The sequence below is a fragment of the Miscanthus floridulus genome, chromosome 9 (assembly GCF_019320115.1).
Source record: "Miscanthus floridulus cultivar M001 chromosome 9, ASM1932011v1, whole genome shotgun sequence".
In the NCBI taxonomy this organism is placed as follows: Eukaryota; Viridiplantae; Streptophyta; class Magnoliopsida; order Poales; family Poaceae; genus Miscanthus; species Miscanthus floridulus.
In genome coordinates this window covers 15,700,020-15,721,073 of record NC_089588.1, presented here as the reverse complement: position 1 = coordinate 15,721,073, position 21,054 = coordinate 15,700,020, and the positions used below count along the sequence as shown (strand labels likewise).

General features: G+C 43.8%; 1 protein-coding gene and 1 pseudogene across 2 annotated transcripts; one reads left to right on the top strand and one right to left on the bottom strand.

Moving 5' to 3' along the window:
• Window positions 1-655: 655 nt before the first annotated feature.
• On the bottom strand, window positions 656-4,900 carry LOC136483474 (PP2A regulatory subunit TAP46). Of its 2 annotated transcripts, XM_066480559.1 has the most exons (9): window positions 4,567-4,900; window positions 4,332-4,454; window positions 4,001-4,087; window positions 3,773-3,877; window positions 3,419-3,580; window positions 2,638-2,673; window positions 2,381-2,452; window positions 1,418-1,695; window positions 656-1,019 (listed from the first exon to the last, which is right to left on the bottom strand). In XM_066480559.1, the coding sequence occupies exons 1-9, from the start codon at window positions 4,717-4,719 to the stop codon at window positions 785-787; spliced, it is 1,251 nt and encodes a 416-aa protein (XP_066336656.1). In that variant the 5' UTR covers window positions 4,720-4,900; the 3' UTR covers window positions 656-784. The 2 variants fall into 2 exon arrangements, with proteins under 2 accessions (XP_066336656.1, XP_066336655.1); XM_066480558.1 differs by having other exon boundaries at window positions 4,332-4,900.
• A 5,089-nt stretch (window positions 4,901-9,989) lies between these two features.
• Window positions 9,990-20,663, top strand: LOC136479319 (UDP-glucuronate 4-epimerase 1-like; annotated as a pseudogene).
• The last annotated feature ends 391 nt before the right edge of the window (window positions 20,664-21,054 follow it).

Here is a 21,054-nt window from a genome sequence, read left to right as displayed (position 1 = left end):
CTTTGTTGGATGATGATGAAAAACAGCAAAAGGACAAAGCCAGCAGTCCGTTTTGGCTGCAGTTGCATTTCCATGCGCCGTGTGGCGATTCCGGTAGCAGACAGCAGCTCTTGCCCACCCACCTGTGAGCGTGCTAGCAAACCTTTCTTAGTTTTGTTGGCAGTTGTTGAGACATCAAAAGGGCTGGTATTTGGCTTCAGGAGAGGAGGGACAGAGATGATCCATCCCAAAACACTCAGATTCTTATTTCCTTTATTAATCTATCACCACCTCATCTTTCTCGAGTACTTACTACACTGTATGACTACTTACCTTTATAACAAGCGATGTCCACATCCTACCAGAATTTATAGAATGACCTTATGACAGACCCATTCTGGGTGATGGGATTCTGACAAACCATTACGGAGTACATTCTAAATACAAGTTTATACAATGACCTTGTGACAGACCATTTAGATGATGGGATTATGATAGACCATTTCATTCCCCAGAAAACTGTTCAGTGCAGAATGAAGAAGCTGTGGATGGCTCATGTAAGCCAGACAGCAGCGAGCAGCATGACAGTTGCAGTACGGGCGTACGGTTCCCCATGCTCCAGAAGAACGTATCGTATTGGAGCGGACATCGCACTTACACTGTTACACAAACAGGCTACAATATAATACACTGAACGTTACTAGAGAAAACACAAACTAAATATTGATCGAATTAACCATCGTACGATCTACATGAGCACCGTGTTCCATGTGGAGTATTACCGATACAACGCGTGTTTCACAATTTAGCCACAGGGCGTGAGCTTCTTGTTGCCTGCGCCACGGGGGTTGTCATCCTTCCAGTCGTCCCACGCTCTTACTTTCGCCTCCTCGGCGTCCTCGTCCTCTTGGGCCGAGCTGGTGCCATCCTTGTGCCACGCGGAGTTTGCTTCTTTCATCATCTCGGCGGTCCTCTCTTGCCACTTCTCCATCATTTTCATCTCGCGCAAACCAGCTTCTTCTATGCTCATTGTTGGCATCCTGTCATTCAAGCGAGGACAAACAGGCAGAAGAAAAGGAATCAAATGACACTCTCGTAAGCTCTGACAATGCTTCATGACCCTAAGTATCAAGAATCAAGGGGTAAGATACAAGGATTATCACTAGTAATATCAATCGGTCACTACCAGCAAATCTAAGCATTTTACATCTGACTTGAAACTTGCTGTATCTTATGGCTATGCCAATAAGGAAACAGTTCAAAGTGTGTTTTATTAGGAATTGTGATAACTAGTGCTTATTCCACATTCAGAAATAACATTATCATTAGCAGAAATGCATACCATAGAAAATAGTAAGCATTGAGGTGTTCCAGGGTATAACACAAGGTAAACATCAGCTTTCAGGGGTATAACACTTAATTTAAACCTGCAGCATACCTGTAACTGGGCTGAAAAACTTGTGCTGCCATTCTTTCCCTTTCACTGGTTAGACCACCACCAACAAGACTTGCAGGTCCAAATATCAGGGGCTGGTGTTTGTGCTCGTGAGCTTGTGAAACACTTGCTCTACCTTCAATTACATCTTGAGCAAATGTTGCGCAAGTGATTGGATCAGCTGGTTTGGAATATGCCACACGGTTGGCAGCATTATGGTGCCATGCTTCAGCCTTCTTTGTCCGTTCATCAAGCATTTCACGAGCAAATGCATTCCCCTCCTGAAGAAATGGAAATGTTACAGCAGACAACTTTTTCTGATTAACAAAAGAAGTCTCCATATACATGCAGAGTCTACTTGAAACAGCCATGCAAATTTGGGAAGCCAAAGCACCATCAGTGAAAATGGCTGCTTATTGGTAGAAGATCCACTGGATTCTAATGAAGTGTAACTTTTAAACGTTTTAGTATCCACGTTTTCTTCATAAATATGCAAAAACTATTTAACAACCAGATTCATCCATTGAAATATTTTTATAATTCCTCAAATAAAAACATGGGGGTGAAATACTTCCAGTTGTGTTCTGTATCAGTTGTCAATCATAAGAAACAAAATAAGATATGCCAATCACAAGACAGCATATCTTCAGTTAACATTAAACAAACCCTGTGTAGAATTTTGAGAAACACAGCTACTCTTAACACCTTGCGGGTTGATCTACATGAAAGCTACTTAATTCTTTTCAAAATATTTTTCTCAAGTTTGGTTCCAAGTTGAAACTATTCTAGCTAGCAATACATCTGATCCAAATCGCACAAAGCAGACATTATATGCTTTTATCTTATTTGTGAAACATGATATCCTGAGACTCCCACATTCTCTCAAGAAAAAAAAATGTTTATTGAAAATAATTGACCTAAGATGCTACTGACAAGAAATTACCAAATCACTATCATTAGCATTACCTTTGCCTTCCTTTCCTTTACAGCTAGAAGCATTTCTTCTTCCTTCTTTAGCATGTCGAGAAGATCAAATGCCTGCGTATGAAAATATATATATATATATATATATATATATATATATATATATATATATATATATATATATATATATATATTAATGCATCAAATATTACTATGAATGCAAGTACTACAATTTTTTAAACAGAAAAAGGAACTCAAAAATCAGTGTTATGTAATATTTCTCCACACAGCAAACTAACCTTGCAGATAGCCAGTGAGATGGTAGCTAACCAAACCTGCAGCATAGAAAGGGGAAATCAGAACCAGAGCATATGTTCTCCATCTCCATTAGAATGGCTAGATTTAACGTTGGCTCGCCACGCCTATCACAACCCTCCTCCTTTACCAGGGCTTGGGACCTGCTATGTTGAGACAACATAGGCAGAGTTGCAAGGAAAGTAACCAGAGCATATGTTCTGATTAATATAAAAACAAATGCAAGCTAATACAAGTTGCAAGGACACATTGACAAGAGACGAAACAGCGCTAAAAACAAGATTCCAAAATAATTATTCAGTCATGAGAAATAAAATAGCATAGAAAGTACACTGAGGGCTAAAAATTGAAGACCTTGAAGTGAGGATTTTACTGCTATGGGATAAATTTGATGGTAGCAGTGTTTCTGTGTCACAAACTGACTAAAGAGAACAAAAGATCCTCATCGGCTTGGTATACAGTATGTAGGAGCATACAGGGTATGTGGTTGACAGCCTGCGGGTATCTAAGAAGCTAGCTACATGCTGCAGATTGTAAAGCTCCCTACAAGAATCAGACTAAAAAAATTAAAATACCACCATCAAATGGAAAAGCTTTATCTTCTAAAATATCACAGTTCATTTTATTTTGAAAAAAAAAAATCCTCCTTTCAAGAAAAGCAAGGCCATACTAGTGGTATGCCAAGGATCGTTCTAATTTGAAATACGCTGAAATTTAGAAACCTAAACATATCATGAAGACAGCTTCCAGATGTGGGATGCTAACCTCTCTTTCTTCCTCCCCATCATCCTCCAGGTCATCTTCCTCTCCAGCTTCAATTGGGGCAGATAAAGCAGCTGCCCTCAATGAGCGTCCATGCCTTTCCTTTCTCTCTCTGATCTCTTGGAGCTTCGTTTCTGCAGCCTTTTGACGTTTGAACCGGGCAACCTAGGGAAAAAACAATAAAGAGTGAACTACAGAAACCCGACCCACCTTAAACATCTTACAATTAAAATCAGCCTGTGCATCATAGATTTTGAACAACAAGAGAACCATGTCCCATATTACTGTGCTCCAATTACAGAGTAGAAACTGCTGACTGATACCTTAAGAATTTAAAGGAAAGTAATTCAGTCTCACCTTCTGCGCTCTTCTGTTTGCCATAGTATCAGGCTGCTTCCGCCTGGACAATTCTAGCTCATCCTCTGGAATAAGCTCTAGTACTTCACATAGAGCAATGAACTCCTGTGGAGTGCAAAAGGAGGTAACGTGATGACAGAATACCATGCTAGAGAGTAGAGACCCCTCATTATAAACGAATTAAAAAGCTGCACCTAGTGAAACAATGTGACAGGGCAAATTGGTAACCTTCAAATGGTCCTGTGATGCCTTAAGAACCGGGATCCGATCCTCCTGAGCTATCTTCTCAGTCATTTCCGCAAGGTAATACGGAACCTACGAATGCCAACAATGATCAGAGGTATACAGAAGAAAATCGAACTTGTGAAACACTGGAACAATTCTTAAGTTTACTAGCACTGTTGTGATTTGCAATTGTACTGACAACTGAATAAAACTGACCGGGCGTGATTTCCAATTGTACTGACAACTGAATAAAACTGACCAGGCATCTAGTACCATCACAACCTGTTCCACGGACTTGCACGGGGAGCAATTGAGGGGGAGGGGACGGACATACCAGTAGATACTTGAGGTTTGCGGTGGAGACGTCTTCCTTGGTCTCGTTGCGGGAGAAGAGGCCGAGCTTGCTAACCATCTCGTCGCAGCGCCGCAGCAGATCAACCCCCGTGCGGATCCCGTCCTGCACGGCAGAAAAACCAAACGCGTAAGCACCGCTCGCCCGATCTCTATCTCTTGGTGAGCGGGAGGAGGGGCGGGGGCGATCCCAGTTCCCAGAAGAGGGGGGGATGCACCTGGTCGAGGGCGGAGCTGGAGGCCAGGGCGTGGAGCCGCGACGCCCTGTCGAAGAGGACCGGCAGGGGGAGGTCGGCGGCGGCGTCCTCCGGCTCGGCGTGCAGGCGCATCTGCGATTGCATCTTGTTCCCGACCTCCTCCACATCCACCATTTCGACCGGTCGGACGGTTGCCTCGCGGAGCCGGAAGCAAGCGAGCGAGCGAGCGAGAGGTCGGCGGCAAAACCCTAGCGGAGCGGGGCAGAGGAGAGCCGCGGGGAGGAGAGGGAACAGAGGAGAGAGCTCCAGAAGCCTCGCCGCGGGGGAGGACGCTGGACGCAGAGCTGGAAAGATATCTTTTATTTTAGTAGTTAATATAAAAAATAAGAGAAAAAATGAAACACGGAGTACAATTTATGAAAGCTTGTTTACACTCCACCTGATACTATTTTTTTTAACCTTTTACCTATGTGTCATTAAAAAAGTTTATAATTACATATAAGCCATTAAAAAAGTTGACAGCACACAGGTGCTACTGTTCTAAAATTCTTGCTTTATAAGTCATTTCGTCCTTGTTCTGTTTGTTTTTCACCATTTGGTAGCCCTTACAGACGAGACCGGCCAGTAAAATTATCCATATTGTCCTTGGGCGGTGGAGACCGTGTTGACTACGATTGACCGCCACCTCAGTCCCTCACTCTCCCCATCTCGCTCGAGTCATCTTCCCCCACACCCTAGCGACGTCGACGAGGAGAGAAGAAGACAATTCCGCCCTGCTTTGCGGCTGCGGCGTGGAGAGAAGAACCCTCAATCCCCCATGTTTGCGGTGTGGAATGGGGTAGTAGAGCAAGGAAGAGGATGCCTGAAAGAAGAGACCGTGGATCCTCCGGATTGGCGGCACATGGCAGCGAAAAAGGGGCGTGCACGGGCGACCGACCTCCTTGGCTTCCTGACAAGTGAGTACCATTTTTAGGGTTTTCGCGCTTTGATTGCTTGGTCCTTGTGATTGTGGTCAGTTAGGTGTAGTAGTCGTGGTTGATATAGTGTGATTTTAGATAGATAGATATATGTGAACTCGCTGTTGTTCATCTGTAGGATGGACCCTGCTAGTAGCTACAACCTAGAAATCCGGATAATTGCTCGCCATACTCGTGCTCGGTGGTTTAGCTTGAACAAAGTCGTCAATGCTGATCGTACCAACTTCGTAGATCTAGTTGCTGAAGTTGAGAATAAATATCCTTCTGATTATGGGGATGTTGTGAGATTGTTTTACTTCTGCATTGAGAGACAGATGAACATCCAAGTTTGCACCGACCAAGATTTGCTTGACATGTTTGCAAAACATAATGCTTTCAAGTGTTGCTTCCTGACTTTTGGTTACCACAGCCCTAGTATTGAGCCTCCTGAAATTCCTCCTTGGAATTTTAGCAGTTCTTGGCAGTCTGTTGAGAACCTCTTCACTGCCTTGTCCTAGCATTGCACAACCAAGCCATACCCAGAGTAAAACTGCAGATGATGAATACTTGACTAATCCAAACCCATCCAATGAGCATGTGGGTGTTGATGAGGAAGGGTTGTATATAGACCTTGGTCCTCAACATCCACCACCTCCAAAAACTCAGAGTCTAAGGTTGCAGCAAACAAAGGGATGGTGAAGGATCTGATGCAGATACATACTGTGAAACAGACAGTGATAATGAATTTGTGTCTGATGATGATGAGAATTATGAAATGGAGGATGTAGATGACATTGTTAAAGATAATGAGCCTGATCATATGTCTGATGCTGAGTATGACAAGAAGGATCCTCCTATGACAGTAGGCAGTGTGTATAGAGACATGTATGCATTTAAGCTGGCTTTAGCTTCACATGCTATCAAACATGAGTTTCATTATGACATTGAAAAGAGTGACATAGGAAGGTACAGAGTTTACTGTTGTGGGAGTACTGAGGGCTGCAGGTGAAGAATTCATGCCTCAACCATGAAGGATGATGAATCAATTAAGGTAATATGTTAGTTTCAAATTTGTATGTTTTTTTATCTGTCAGTTGTTTTCAGATATAAGTATTTCATTTTTATGCCATTTGTAGGTGAAGAGGAATCCATATCCCCATACCTATGAAAGCAAAAGGAGGTCTAGCGTATGTAAAGGGGTTACATAGTTTTGGGTCTGTGAACAAGTGATTGACTGATTGAAAGAAGATGTAACTGTTGGTGCTACTGAATTCCAAAGGAGGCTGAAGGATGAATACAAAATCTTGATACCGTACAGGAGGGTGTGGAATGGTAAGAATCTTGCATTGGATAAATTATATGGGCCCTGGAATAAAAGCTTTGATAACCTATATAAATTCAAGGCCCTGCTAGATGAAACATATCCTGGTTCATTTGTTGTGATTGATCACCACACCATTAACAAGAAAATTAGGTTTAATAGTTTTTTAGCCCTGAAACCATGTCTTGATGGCTTCCTTAGAGGTTGTAGGCCATATTTGGCAGTAGATAGCACTTTCTTGTGTGGAAAGTTTAGGGGCCAGTTGTGCATTGCTTTGTGCAGTTGATGCGCACAACTGGATGACCCAATAGCAATAGGTGTCATTGATTTTGAAACAAATGGAAATTGAGTTTGGTTTATGGAGAGGTTGAAGGAAGCAATAGTCACCCCACCTGGTTTAACATTCTGCACAGACTATGGGCAGATAGTAACGCATGGTGTTAGTGAGGTCTTTCCATATGCTGAACATAGAGAGTGCATGTGGCATTTAGTTCAAAATTTTAAGAAAAGGTTCAGTGGTAAAATTTTTTATGATCACCTATGGGCATTTGCCTACTCTTGGAGCAAATACATATTTGAGAAACACTACCAGGCCATGGCTACAGCCAAACCTAAGGCAATGAAGTACCTGCAACATAATCACAAGAAGCTATGGACTAGAAGTTAGTTTGGCATAGATTCCAAGGTGGATTATGTAACCAATAATTTAGCTGAGTCCTTCAATAACTAGATAAAGGCAGAGAAGGCCAAGCACATTGATGATTTGATGGATACCATAAGGCAGAAGCTGTTGATTAAATGGAATACTAGAAAAAAGGTGGCTAAGAAGTTTCTAGAAAAGATTCTACCCCATGTTATGCAGCAGCTGAGGGAAGGCAACTTCAACCTAGACATTGAGGTCATCATAGAACATGATGGAGTTGTTGAAGTTTGTGCTAAAGGGGGACTGGATTCAGATTTGTTGTGGACTTAAGAAACAGGACATGTTCCTACAGGGCTTGGCAAGGGTCAGGAATATCATGCAAGCATGCAATTGCCTACATAACATCTATTATGTGGCCAAATTCAAAGCTGCATATAAAGGTGCCATCCCATCCATTCCGGACAAGTCTATGTGGCCTGATGCCACACATGAATTCTTCATGCATCCTCCCTTGCTTAAGTCCATAGCTGGTAGAAGAAAGAACAGGTACAAAGGAGCAGTTGAAGGAGGTAGCAGGAAGAAATCAAAGAGACATGAGTGTTCAATATGCCATGAGTTAGGGCACCACTTGTACACCTGCAAGAATGGGAGTCTAGTAGACATAACTGCAATAGAGGCTGACAGGTGAACTTCTCTCAGTTACATTTATTCATATATGATATGAATTGCATTAAATAATCTAACATAACTAAAATTTCACTTGTAGAGGTCTGCCAAAGAAGAGGCAGAAAAAAGCAGCTAAAGCTAACACAGAGACAAGCATTGTTGTGGCCATAGGGATGGTGTTCCCTCCCAATGAGGCAGTGGAGAATGTTGTACATAAGAAAAGAAAGAGAAAATCCTCTCCTTCTTCATCTGTCTCCAAATCTAAGAGAGCAGCAACAAATACTTCAGTCTCTACTCCTCCTCCTTTCTCTAGCAGGTATGCCACTTCTCCATTTCTTTCTAATTTTTTGTAATGCCAACAGCCCACACTAAACTTCATGTTTTATGTACCACAAGATCTAAAACTGGATCTAACAAACTAATTCCTATTCAAGTTGTGCACCTTGCACCTCATAATGAAGATGCTGCAGTCCAGCATGAGCCATAAGAAGCTTCAACTGCTATAGTTCATACACCAAGGAGAAAGATTGGATTGAAGAAGAAGCTTACACCAAGGAAAGATGTGTCTGCCACTCTAGCTAGGGAAACAAGCAGCAAGGCTCTAGCTGACCCTTCCAGCCCAGCTGAAAATACCAGAAGTAAGAAGCAACTGCTACTGGAATGAACAAAGGTGACTCCACCATGTTGTTTTGATGATGCATTGGTGTTGTACTCCTAGAGAACACCTTGGCTTTTGTGGTATGAAATTATTTGGATGGTATGAAATGCTGATGTAATGGAGTTGTAATATTTTGCATGATCAGGACATGTAGTTTATGGTACTTGCTCTGGACAAACTACTGGTGTTAGATGAAATTGTGGTTTATGGTTTGCATGTTGGTAAACAATCTGAACCATGAGCACTACTTATGTTTGTAATGTATTAAGGTTTGCATGTTGGTGAATGAACAATATGAGAATTTTATATTTCTGGACTGCATTCATCCATCCATCATTGACTCATTCATTCATTGATTCAAGCATACAAACACAGTGACACACACACATACATAGAACCCTACTTCTTCATAATTGCATACAAGGCAAGGAAGATGGCAACAAAAACCAGCTTCTCAATCCATCTGAGCTGCTGCATAACCCTATCTTGCACTACTCCTCCACCAACCTGACCACCTTCCTAGATGAGAGCCATTGGAGTGGGAGTAGGGATAGCAGCTGGTGCTGGCACTGCCTGACCACCTTCCTCAGTGCTGTCTATTTATAGGAGCCACCCAGGGAGAGTTTTTGGTGCCAAAGGCCCATCAGATTGGCGCCAAAACACCATCAGATAGCCTCTTCTTCCTAAGGGCATGATTGTCTTTTCCCCCATCCATTAGCCACAGTTAACGCTGTATTTGGGCGGAACGGCTTGTAAGTCAAAGAAGTTTAGAGCAGTGGCACCTGTATGCGGTCAACTTTTTTAATGGCTCATGTGTAATTACAAATTTTTTTAATGGCACACAAGTAAAAGGCTTTTCTTTTTTTCCTACTTCCTACAACTAAAAAGAACGAAACAAAGAGAATCGAATGGTGCGACAATTTTTAGGGTCATCGCTCTGCCTCTTCCCCGTGCGATCCCCGCCTACCGCTCGATGCCTAGTGAAAGAAGGAAACACAAATCACACGTGCGGTGCTTCTGAATTCTGATCCCGTCGTTCCCCCGTACGAAGATCGTGGCTCAATCATCGATCCGTCTCCCCCGCGCCTCGCTCCAGCACAAAAGGAAAGATCATTCCCTCTCCCTCGCAGTCCTCACCCTGCCCCTCACCCTCACGGTGGTGCGTGCGCTCGTCACACCCACGTCGTCACCATCGTCCTCATGGTCGCGCGCCCGCGCCGTCACCGTCATCCTCGCCATCGTGCACAACAGCCACCCTCGCCTAGGGACATCAGCCTCTCTGATGGTGACATCAACCTCACCAACACCAACGTCGCCGTCGTGCTGCGGGGCAAGAGTGCCATCTTGAGCGTCCATCACTGGCACGTCCTCCTCGATGCCACCGGCCACCTCATCCTCTCAATGCACGATAAGGTAAGTGCACAGATCGGGTCAGCCATTATCGTGCACAGAACGGATGTTGGAGAAAAAACAGTTCAGTGTGCTACTGTGCTCCACTCAGCTCTGCAGACTAAGAAGTTTTCTAAATCCACCATAGGCTAATGTAATGTATTCACGATGAATGATTTAGTCTGTTTTACCATTGTCATTTTCTTTTATTTTTTAATGTAGCCTCTTATAATCCTATTCTACCTGAACTCAAATTCATTTATGGCTGATGTTGTGAATGTAAAAGGAGCTGCTTGGCATTTGGCTCATCCATCAAGGTTAGGTGGCGGCTTGATCAACATTTCACGAGGTGAGCCTGTCTTTTGGTAGGTGCTAAGCGATTGAGAAAAATGCTCATATAGGAAAACACATGCATGTGTAGTTATCATGCTAAAATATCTGTAGAAATTCCTCTCTTGAGCTTTGTTGTGACCTGTAGCTATAAAGATATTAGATATTAGTACAAGATAACTAGACGCTCCAATTAACTAAACTGCACCGATGTAAAACTGGTTCACTCATATAACTGATGCGATGAATTATTACTTATTTCTTGATGCAGTATGCAAAGCTCCTGCCTTTGGCTTTAATCCACATGCATGAAAATGAAAACAGTAAGAAAATTCTCGCTCATAAAGAGGTGAGCTTTTTGCTGTGTTCCCTAACTGTAGATTCACAACAGTTCAGCATGATATATGTTGTGCACCCTACACCCCAGCACGATCGATTCTTCCTCATCTATAAGGATCAATTCTGGTTGGAGGCCCGCCAACCAATTCCTTGGCCCTAGGACATCACCTCCCTGGAAAGCTGAACCCTCTCTTCAGGTAATATCCCCTCCCTTCAATGTTTGTTCCCATGTAAACTTAGATCGGTGAATTATTTTTGGTAATATCAAGTTTCTTTCCACAATTTTGTGGGATCTATCAGGTTCGATTTCGTTTCTATCAATTTTTGTCATGCCATGGCAACACCTATGAACATGCCTCCATGTGGTAATTCTTCTGATGCTCTCATAGTTCACCAAATTCACCATTAATCCTCAGTTAACCTGTTGTTCAGCTGCATCTCGAACCGGAGCCAAGACTCAGCTCGCATTTCTGTGTTCATCATATTACTCTCTGGTGTGGGATAGTAGTCCTCCTGTAACTGCATGTCCCTCAAATTTGGCACCTTCAATAAGAAGGTGAGGAAACGCTCATGTGTGGTGCGTGTAGCAAATATCGCAATATGGCACGCTAGCTATAGAGTATGAGCTATGCCATAATTTTCTTGCTTTCTTAGTTCGATCTATATTCCCTGGATTCATCTCTAAAGTTCCCCTGATAAACATTTTAGGTTTTTGTCATGGTGTCCATTGCAGCAAGGACAATTTCAAGTTTGGAAGCTTGGATGGGGTGGCTATGTTCAATTGCAATATGGCTGGGTTGTGTCATCTCTTCTCTACAACTAAAATATTCATAACTATTCCGTCCACAGGTGCGACACCAAAGCTGCTCGCTCTATTCTGTGCACCCGTGCGGCAACAAAAATCACAAACAAGGCAACAAAAATCAGCAATCTTTCCCCTTCCCCAATCAGCGCTATGTAAAAAGGAAGGGTTGTTTGCGGCGGCGATGGTGGACACCACCTTCATGAGACAAAATATCGCTATGTCGGCCTGCCCCGCCTCATGCGATCGATCTGCCCCGCCTCCGGCGATCGCCTCCCCTGTGACAAATTTGGACACCGGCAAGTGGGCCCTCTTCCCCATGAGCATGACCGCCCGGCGCCAATCACGCTCCCTCACAATGTCGACTCCCCTTCCCCGCATCCTTCACGGCAATCACCACAGTCCTGGAGGAAAAGGAATCACCACAGCCTGCCGCTCGCCCACGACGCGCAATCATCTTCACCCACGCCTGCCTTCCCGCGATCACCACGCATCGCCAGTCATGCGATCGCGCCCTGACGCACACCACGCCGGTCATGCCATCGACGCCGATCGCAGGACACCAGGAGGCGGACGAGTGCGAAGAGGCCACACACGACGCTGTCAACGCCCATCACCGGACACCAAGAGGCGGACGAGTGAGAAGAGGCCCTCGGCGCTGCCTTCCCCATACCACGACTGCTTTATCAGGTGTGGTTTATGATTTCATCGTATTCTGAATGATAAACAGGTACTCGTTCTACAGCACGCAATTTGATATTCTTCTTCAGTCAGTAGACCATGAACGAGGTCCATGGTAACAATGAACTAATATATGATTCAATACGCCTCAAAGGTCCTAGCTGTTTCAATATAGATCATAACTGAAAAATATCAGATATATGAGCTATGTACAAGCACGCTCTTCATCGTTTGCAATCTAACAGGCATTCAATTATATGTAGCAGGCTTTAATTTCTGGCTGGTTCAAGCATGCTCTTCTAAGATCAATGCTTATTTTTTATTCATAATATATGAGCATGCCGCTCTTCTAAGATCAATGCTTAAGAACGTGGCAGTGCCATGTAGGCGTCTTTTGAATCTTCAGTTTGCCATTAGATAATCTGTGGTTTGGGCATTCAATTATATGTAGCAGGCTTTTCATCATTTAGTTTGATGAGATTCATAATTTTAAATTTTTACAAAAGTCTTGCATCATTTGAGGCTTGCATCTCCCAAGGTTGGCTACCCATGGATACCTCCGATCATTACCGACAGTCAGGTAATCCTTCAATGATCTTAGAAGTCATATTCTATATGTATTGACGGTAGATGGAACCATATAAATATCAGTTGATGAGGTGATTACTGAACCATTGCATAACACCATTGCCTGTTGCCTCCAAACAAAAAACTAATATACAGCCGGCTCTGAACCTTTTCCTTCATCTCTACAGTCCTAGCTAATTTTACATGCCATGTAAATAAGTAGACATTTTGTTATTATGTTTATAGGTGCACCTCGCCTGTGTGTGTAGCCATGGCTGTGTTGTACACCTGGAAAATCAACCTACTACTGAAAAGACGTACTGCTAGTCGACCACCATGACTCCAGCACTACTTAACTCTCAAACTTTATAAAGAGCCATTGCATATGGTCCTACTAGGCGAGTGTAATTGTTTAGCTACTTGCATGCTAACTGAAAACTGTGGGCATGGAGATTGCGCATGGGAGCTCTCGTTTTGTAGCTGATAGAGTGTGTGGGGAATCAGTTGGGGTTTGGATTTGGATTCAGTACTGCTTTGGTTGATTGAGAATGATTTGTTGTCAACCAACTGTTATTTGGATAGGGTTCTCATATTTTTGGCAATGTTGTATTAGTCAAGTTGCCTTGATGCGGTCTGGAGCTAGGCAAAAATTTGTGCACATATGTGGCTTCTCCCGGGATTTGTAGTCTTCAGAAACTTTGGACCATAGTGCTTTGGTGCAACTTTGGGAAAAAAGGGATTATTCTTTTGTACTAATTTGGGTGTTTGTATATCAGGTTGATTAGTGAAGTTTATTGTTAGCCAAATAAAACCTTAAATCTCAAAATTGAAGTCATCGGCCATATGTAATATATGTGCAAACTTATTCCTTTTGGGAGAAAATTTTCATGAACATGAGGTTTTTCTCTATTTGTGTCTATGCATAATTCACTTAAGCCTACATTATTTAGACAATATGGAACGTTGAGGTTTTTTCCTCGCTTGTCTTGTTTATGCTGACTAACAAGTCCTTGATATTCAGTTAATGTATTCTTCAATTTTTAATTTGTGCAGACCACTCTTCAGAAATACAGATCTCTGAAAAGCTTGTGCAGGTGTGTATTGAAACTTCACACTATGATATGTGATCACTCATATGAAAAGCAACTTCTGTGCCTTATAGTTTCATTCTACCATGAGCAACTTTGTGTGTTTATGTTTTGAAAGTTCTGCATATATCTTGGAAGATCTCTTCAGAATACGATCATGCTAGAAGAATATCATTATACTGTGATCATGGCTCATTACCTATATAGCATGGTATTCTCTATCTGTGAGACCAATTGCTATTGTCATGTGATTTCAGTTTTTTTATTCTCAGTGATAAGAGCCTATTTTCTGAATTTAGGGCTGTTTGTTAAAACTAAGCTTGAACTTGATTAGTTCTAGGAACAAGCAGTTAATCTATTGCATCTGTGTATGTCATAGAAAAAGATTTCAGGCCTATTCATGTGAAGGTTCAGTATATGCAGCTGAAGCTCTCCATTTCAGTCAGTGGCCAGCTTCTTGCAAGTGCTGTCCATGATCAGAAAATTGCATGTTTTTTGTGCAGCACCAGCCTTGTAGAAATTCAAAATGTAGCATAATGCCCATGCTAAGGTTTTATATCTGGATGGTAGCATCAGCCAGGTGTGCTCTATAAGTGAGGGAAAGAAAAATCTTGACTTGCTAGAAATTGGTAGTACATGAATTGCAATCCATTGCAATACTATAATAATTTCATTATAGTAGCATTTTATACTGCTGAAACCAGTGTTCTCGCACGGCCAATTATATGTGGCGCTATCAAGAGCTACGGCAAGATCGAACATTAGGATCCTAGCCGTGTCGGCTGCTGAGAAGGACGTGAACAAAGAGAAAGAGAAAGGAAAAGGGAAGGGGAAGAAGAAAGCAACAAATGATATATTCACAAAGAATATCGTATATAAAGAGGTTCTAACTCTATAAAAGAGGTAATGCATCACACATCGATACATATTTTTTTAGAATATCAAATGGTACTTTAACTTTAAAAATTAACAAATAACTTATATGCAGGATACTTATAACTACGGCTTCAGCCATCTGCATGATTTAGCTATAAGAAGTCAGACGTCGTATCTTGGACTAGAAAATCTTCTGGATTATCATTGATTGGTGACCAACTGTAGCTTGATATTCGTGCAAAGCACGTTCTCTTAGTCGAACTATTGAGAGATTAGATTCTTAATTGTAGAATAGATTTTGAAACATGTATTGTGAAACATAAACTTGTTATGATTATCTTTTCATAGCACTTGATTCCTAAAGAAGTGCAAGCTTATCTTTCGCGTATCGTAGGCATGAAGTGATGCGACAATTGAAATTGATGTTTTAGTTTTGCATTAAAATTTAGAGTTATATTTTAACTATCTATCTTTTGTAAAGACTTATGTAATATTGATGGGAATATTATGATTGTGGTATCTATTTTAGATAATAGTATAACACACGCTCATACATATGTTATCGTGGTATTATGTGTTTCCGTTGTAACGCACGGGCATTTACCTAGTTGGATAACAAATAAATAGGAAGCTATTTTGGTGAGCATAATCTTTTTTATGATTTCACTAAATTCTGATAGTTGTGCAGCAGTGTGTTGCCATGATATATATTAGAACAGTAGCTTAATTAGATTCATATGTATCTCAATATGTGTCCTCTGAAAATTATATGTGTGGTTAACCTCATGACTAGGTTAGATGAAATTTCAACCTATTTTTCTTATACTGACCAAAATATCATATATTCATACATGTGAGATTGAGCCTGGTAGTAAAGTTTGATTTTTCTGGTGTTTAGTGTCAGTCGTCCTGTTCGCTTGGCTTATAAGTTGTATTTTTTCAGTCAACGAACATTATTTTTCTCTCATAACAAATCAGCCAACAATACTTTGAGCCATGGCTTATCAACCAAGGTGAGTATCCACAAAGTCAGAGTGTCAGACTATCTCTAAATAAATTTTACCTAATAGCAACAATCCTCCAATAATATGGCAATGCTGATCAGAGAGTGTGTTGAGGTAAATTCCTTTTTTACAGCTTTGTAATTATATTTTTTATGCTAAGCTACATGGCGATATAGACACAAACAACTTCTGAAGTTCTTCGCAGAGCCACTGCAGGCCTGGCAAGTCCTAATACAATGGACTAAAGAAGGTCATGATACATCGATTATCTTCTCCTGTCATTGTTACAGCCACAGACACATCATTGGTGATCTCTTTCCCCTGCTATTGCTTCTGTGTGCTGTCATATGCTCTGCTCAAAATGTTCTTGAAGGTATTTGTTGGATTCCATGTTTTGCACTTGTATGCTATGATTTAAGTCCCCTAATATATACTGGTTGCAGAATAAACAAAATATTTTTCTTGCAGTCTTATTAGAGGGTCGAGGTATGCATAGTGCACGGCAGTTCCGTTTAGGGTACGTGAGGCATTACACTATGTTGCCGGTTGCCTTTCAGATCGTTGATGTCACATTTCCATCCATCACAGCTTGATTCTCTTTGGAGCGTCGCTGCGTGAGTGAAAATGGAATTAGCAAGTTATGGATAAATGTTGCAATTAGCAAGTTATTTAAACTACCAATGTATACCAAATAATCATTTGTCATACTATTTCTTAATTGTTTTTGTTAGACTACAAATTTCAGGGTCAATCGGGCCAGTGATATATGGGTAGTGGCTGACTGGCAGTAGCTCAAATTATAATTACTTTTTTTTAACTAAAAGTATTGACCTTTGGAGGAAGAAAACTTGAAAGGGGTGTTGTAGGAGAAACCAACAAACATGTAATTGTATCATGAACTTGCTTATGTTAATTTGAGCAACACACTTTACTAAGCCATTCATTTTTGCTGGACGTGACTCTTTACTTTTTGGTAGATTGATTTTTATGGTATATCAATTAATTATTTTTCTAATAATGATATCAATTAATTATTGGACCCGACTTAGATCATGTTTTTTTTATATTGTCAAGATTGTTTTGCCGTTATCATTGGCATGGACATTTCTTCCTAACGATATAAAATGTTATCTTAGCTGCATCACAGAAAGATTTATACAGTAAAGTTTGTGAGCCTACGACGTCGTTCTGTGCTAATTTCATGAACTTTATTTTTTTGGATTAAATATCACTTTAACATCGATATTTAATTTCACATTGTTATTATCTTATCGTACGATCCGTGTGTTTTTAGTACAATGATTTAGCTGTCCCTAGCAATGTACGGGCACGAACATAATTTCTAAAAAGATGAAAACACTTTGGGTACTATACTAGATGGCTACCAGAACAAGATCACGCTAGGTACCAAAATGTAACATTGTTGATTCATTGTATAAACTAGATGAATTCTTGACGCATTGTTGCGGGTCAAAGATGCTATAAAGGAGGAACAAATGAATGAAGCAAATGGATAAAAAGGTAAAGTAGCAAAATATTTAAGTAGAGAGTGAATTTGTGAGCTCGGAGGAAACTTAGCTTTGTCATGGCTCTTAGGAGTATGAATCTAGATGTATGCAATATGAGAATGAGAATTAAAGATATATGGCACGCCGAATCGGCGGCCTTCTAGGGTGTCCACGTACGTTCTATTTAGTTGGTGCGTTAGATCGAAATTCCATGACTCAGATGAAGCGCATCACAACCAGGCTTTCTCCATGCATTAGGCGGTGGATAGATCAAACATGTGGACGCATTCAATAAAGTAGATGCAAAATTAAATAACCATACATGCAAGGACAATGTACTTTGCGTGTCGGAGGATGCAGAGGTGTCGGCAGAGCTGGGCTCCACCATGGTCCTCTGATGTAAAATTGATGAGGACATCACTACTTCATTGCATACAAGCCAAGGAGAGGAGGAGGTCCAGCATGGGCGTCCAATTCATCTTTTTTCATGGTGGAAGCCCAGTCCAACTCAAGTTTGAGTCCGGCTCGGGCTCCAGGACCAGTCAGCCTTAAACTGGTCACCCAGGACGCATCTGGACTCCGTTTTCAACGATCCACATATGGTTGGAAAGCTAGTTTGATAAGGAGGCCAATCCAAGTGGTTTCACGTCAAAAGACCTTCAGAATCAATAGGAATCGTCGAAACAAGTTAGCGTCCAGAATCTATCAGGGTGCTGCGACACCGTCTTTTGGTCCATTGGACCGTGTATCGTGTTTGGGCCCGTTAGGGGGCGTGTCCAGGGGGTGTTGCCCAAGACTCTATAAATAGCAGCCGTCGCTCTCCTTAGGGTTTGAGTTTTGTTTAGTTCTTGATTTCCTCGTGAAACAGACATCGTTTTGCTGCAACTGTGCTGCCAAGGCTGCTTGCTGTGAACCAGAGCCCTAGTTCTTGATCTTGTTCGCCTGTGGCGATTAATCCTTTCGAATAAAAACTTGAACTCCTTATTTTCATAAACCTCATATTTATTTGCAATTTTAGATTGTGTTCATCCTGTTCTTGCTTATGTTCTCGATTCACTTGCAGGAAAGCCTTCTCGACAAGGTCAATCGTGTTCGCGTGGTTGATAACCAACGGAGCAGTGGTGTAATGGTTGCGGGGATCCGAATCAGTCTTGGTTCAAAGCCTAGATCGTGAACATTGAGTCTCCACCAATCGACGTTATCATACCTTTTGAAAGATCGGGCCTAGTCTACATAAAAAATGGTGCTCCTTCCTCCTCTCTCTCTCTCGTGTAAATGGCAGGCGGCAGCGGCCGCTCGCTCCTCTACTCCCTCCCTCACTCTCAGCAGCGGCGTAGGAGTTCTGCCGTGGGCAGGTGGGTCCGGCGTAGCGGCCACGAGCACATTAGGCCCCCAGCGTGGGCGAGGCCTCGCTCACGTGGCCACCGTGCGTCCTCACCTAGGGAAGGCCCCACGCGGAGGTGGTGTAGAGGCGCGGGGAGAGCGCATAGCGGGCGTGGTGACGCCACGCCACGGTGGGTCCGGTGTAGTGGCCACCGGCATAGGAGGCCCCCAACGCTAGTGAGGCCTCGCTCACGCTGTTGGCATGCATCCTCACCTAGGGTGGGCCCCATATGGAGGTGGCACAGAGGCGCGGGGGGGGGGGGGGCAGCGGCCATGGTGGCACAGCGGCATGGGCTGAGCGCATGTCGTGGTGGTGCGGCAAGTAGTGGCGGGCTCCCACGCGGAGGTAGAGGTGGCGTTGCTGCTATGGCGTGCGACGGGCGCCAAGCACTTCATAGGTAAACAGGCAGGCAGCGGGTCTGGGTCTGCCCCGAGAACCCAGCTAAACCCCAGTTCCCACTCCTCGGAGCCCCAACATGCCGACCGATGCATCCACCTCCTTCCTCGACCTCACCCCCCACATCGCAGCTGCTTAGGCCTCTACTTCCTCCCCCCCCCCCACAGCCACCGCCAACGCACCCTTACTCCCTAGATCCGCATCTTTCGCTCCACCGTTCCCTAGACACAGACCCAGCTCTATCGTCGCCGCTGCCATCCATGCCTTTGCACTTGCTTCTGATTTGGCATATCACCTCTCTGACTCTGTCCCCGTGCGCGCCCACTCCACCGGAGCCTCCCTCCACCGTGGTCCATGTGGGCCGCAGCAACAAGAAGAAGAACCCCCAAGGCGGTGGCAGCGGCCGCATCGAGGGAAGCAAGGATGTGCGGCGTGAGGCCAAGGCCAAGGCGTGCATCCATAGCCGTCGCATGGGCGAGAACGCCTTCAACCACGGCACCTGCTCTTCCGCACCACCGTGCTCACCACACTCGTGCTCGTCATGCACTACCCATCCCTACTCTCCCACTCCTTCAGCCTCTCTGCATTGCCCGCGTTCGGCTCTAGCTCCTCCTCTTCTTCCTCCTCGCCGTGGTCTCAGCACTCACACTGGAGCCTGCTAGGCTCAGGGACATCATTGTCATATGGGTGGGGCATGGTGTGGGAGTGGGAGGTGCGACGGGCCACTGTTCGTAGTTGTCACAGGCGCCGCAGGCTTCATGGGCTCGCACTGCTCGCTGGCGCTCCACGCTCGCGGCAACGGCATGCTCGGCCTCGACAACTTCTACGCCTACTACGACCCATCCTTGAAGAGCGTGCAATAGTGTCTGCTAGCATGCCACAGCGTGGTGGTGCTAGATGCCGACGTCAATGACGCCACGCTGCTGGAGCGGCTCCTGTCCGTGGTGTCGTTCATGCACGTGCTGTACCTCGTGGCCCAGGTGGCTGTGCGCGACACGATGCGGGTGCCGCAGGCATATGTGGCCTCCAATGTCGTGGCCCTCGTCGCGCTCTTCGAGGCCATGCAATGCACGCCGACCCATAGTCGACGGTTGTGTGGGCGTCATCGTCGTTGGTGTATGGGCTCAACACCAAGCTGCCTTTCCCCGAGGACCACTGCACGGCCCGCCCCGTGTCACTGTATGTGGCCACCAAGAAGGCCGCCGAGGCCATCGTGCACGTGTACAACCACATCTATGGGCTCTCCATCATCGGCCTGCGATTGTTCACCGTCTACAGCTCGTGGGGACGCTCCGACATGGTCTACTTCTCATTCGCCTGCAGCATCATCGCCGGCGAGCCCATCATGCTTTTCCGCACCGCCCACGGCGTTGACGCGCGCTGTGACTCCACCTACATTGACGACATCATTAGGGGCTGCCTCAGTGCGCTCGACACGGTCGGCAAGAGCACGGGCTCCAAGTCTGGCAAGAAGCGCGGGCCCGTGCTGCTCCGCGTGTTTACAACTTAGTATATCATATTTTACTATTTTAGCTCTGGTTTAAATTTGATTTGCAGTTGTTGAAAGTAACATTAATGGTCTGATGATGTATGTTCTTGTAATTTATCGACTTGACCACCACTTGGCACATGGACCACAACAAGTGCTGCTTTCGTAGCTATACAAGAACCTATCGCAAGGAGAAATTTGGAAGGCTGTGTAATCGTAATCATGCATGCACCACTTAGGCCTAACGTGTTCGTAGCAATGCACTGCATCCGGCATTGATAGTATGCGCTGCCAGATTGGTGGCGTGCCTGAGGTGCATCTCATTGAAGGTACCTATTGTTAACAGTACCAACATTTACTCAAGTACCCCATCCTTGTCATGCATATAGTTCACCTGAACATGGGTTTATGT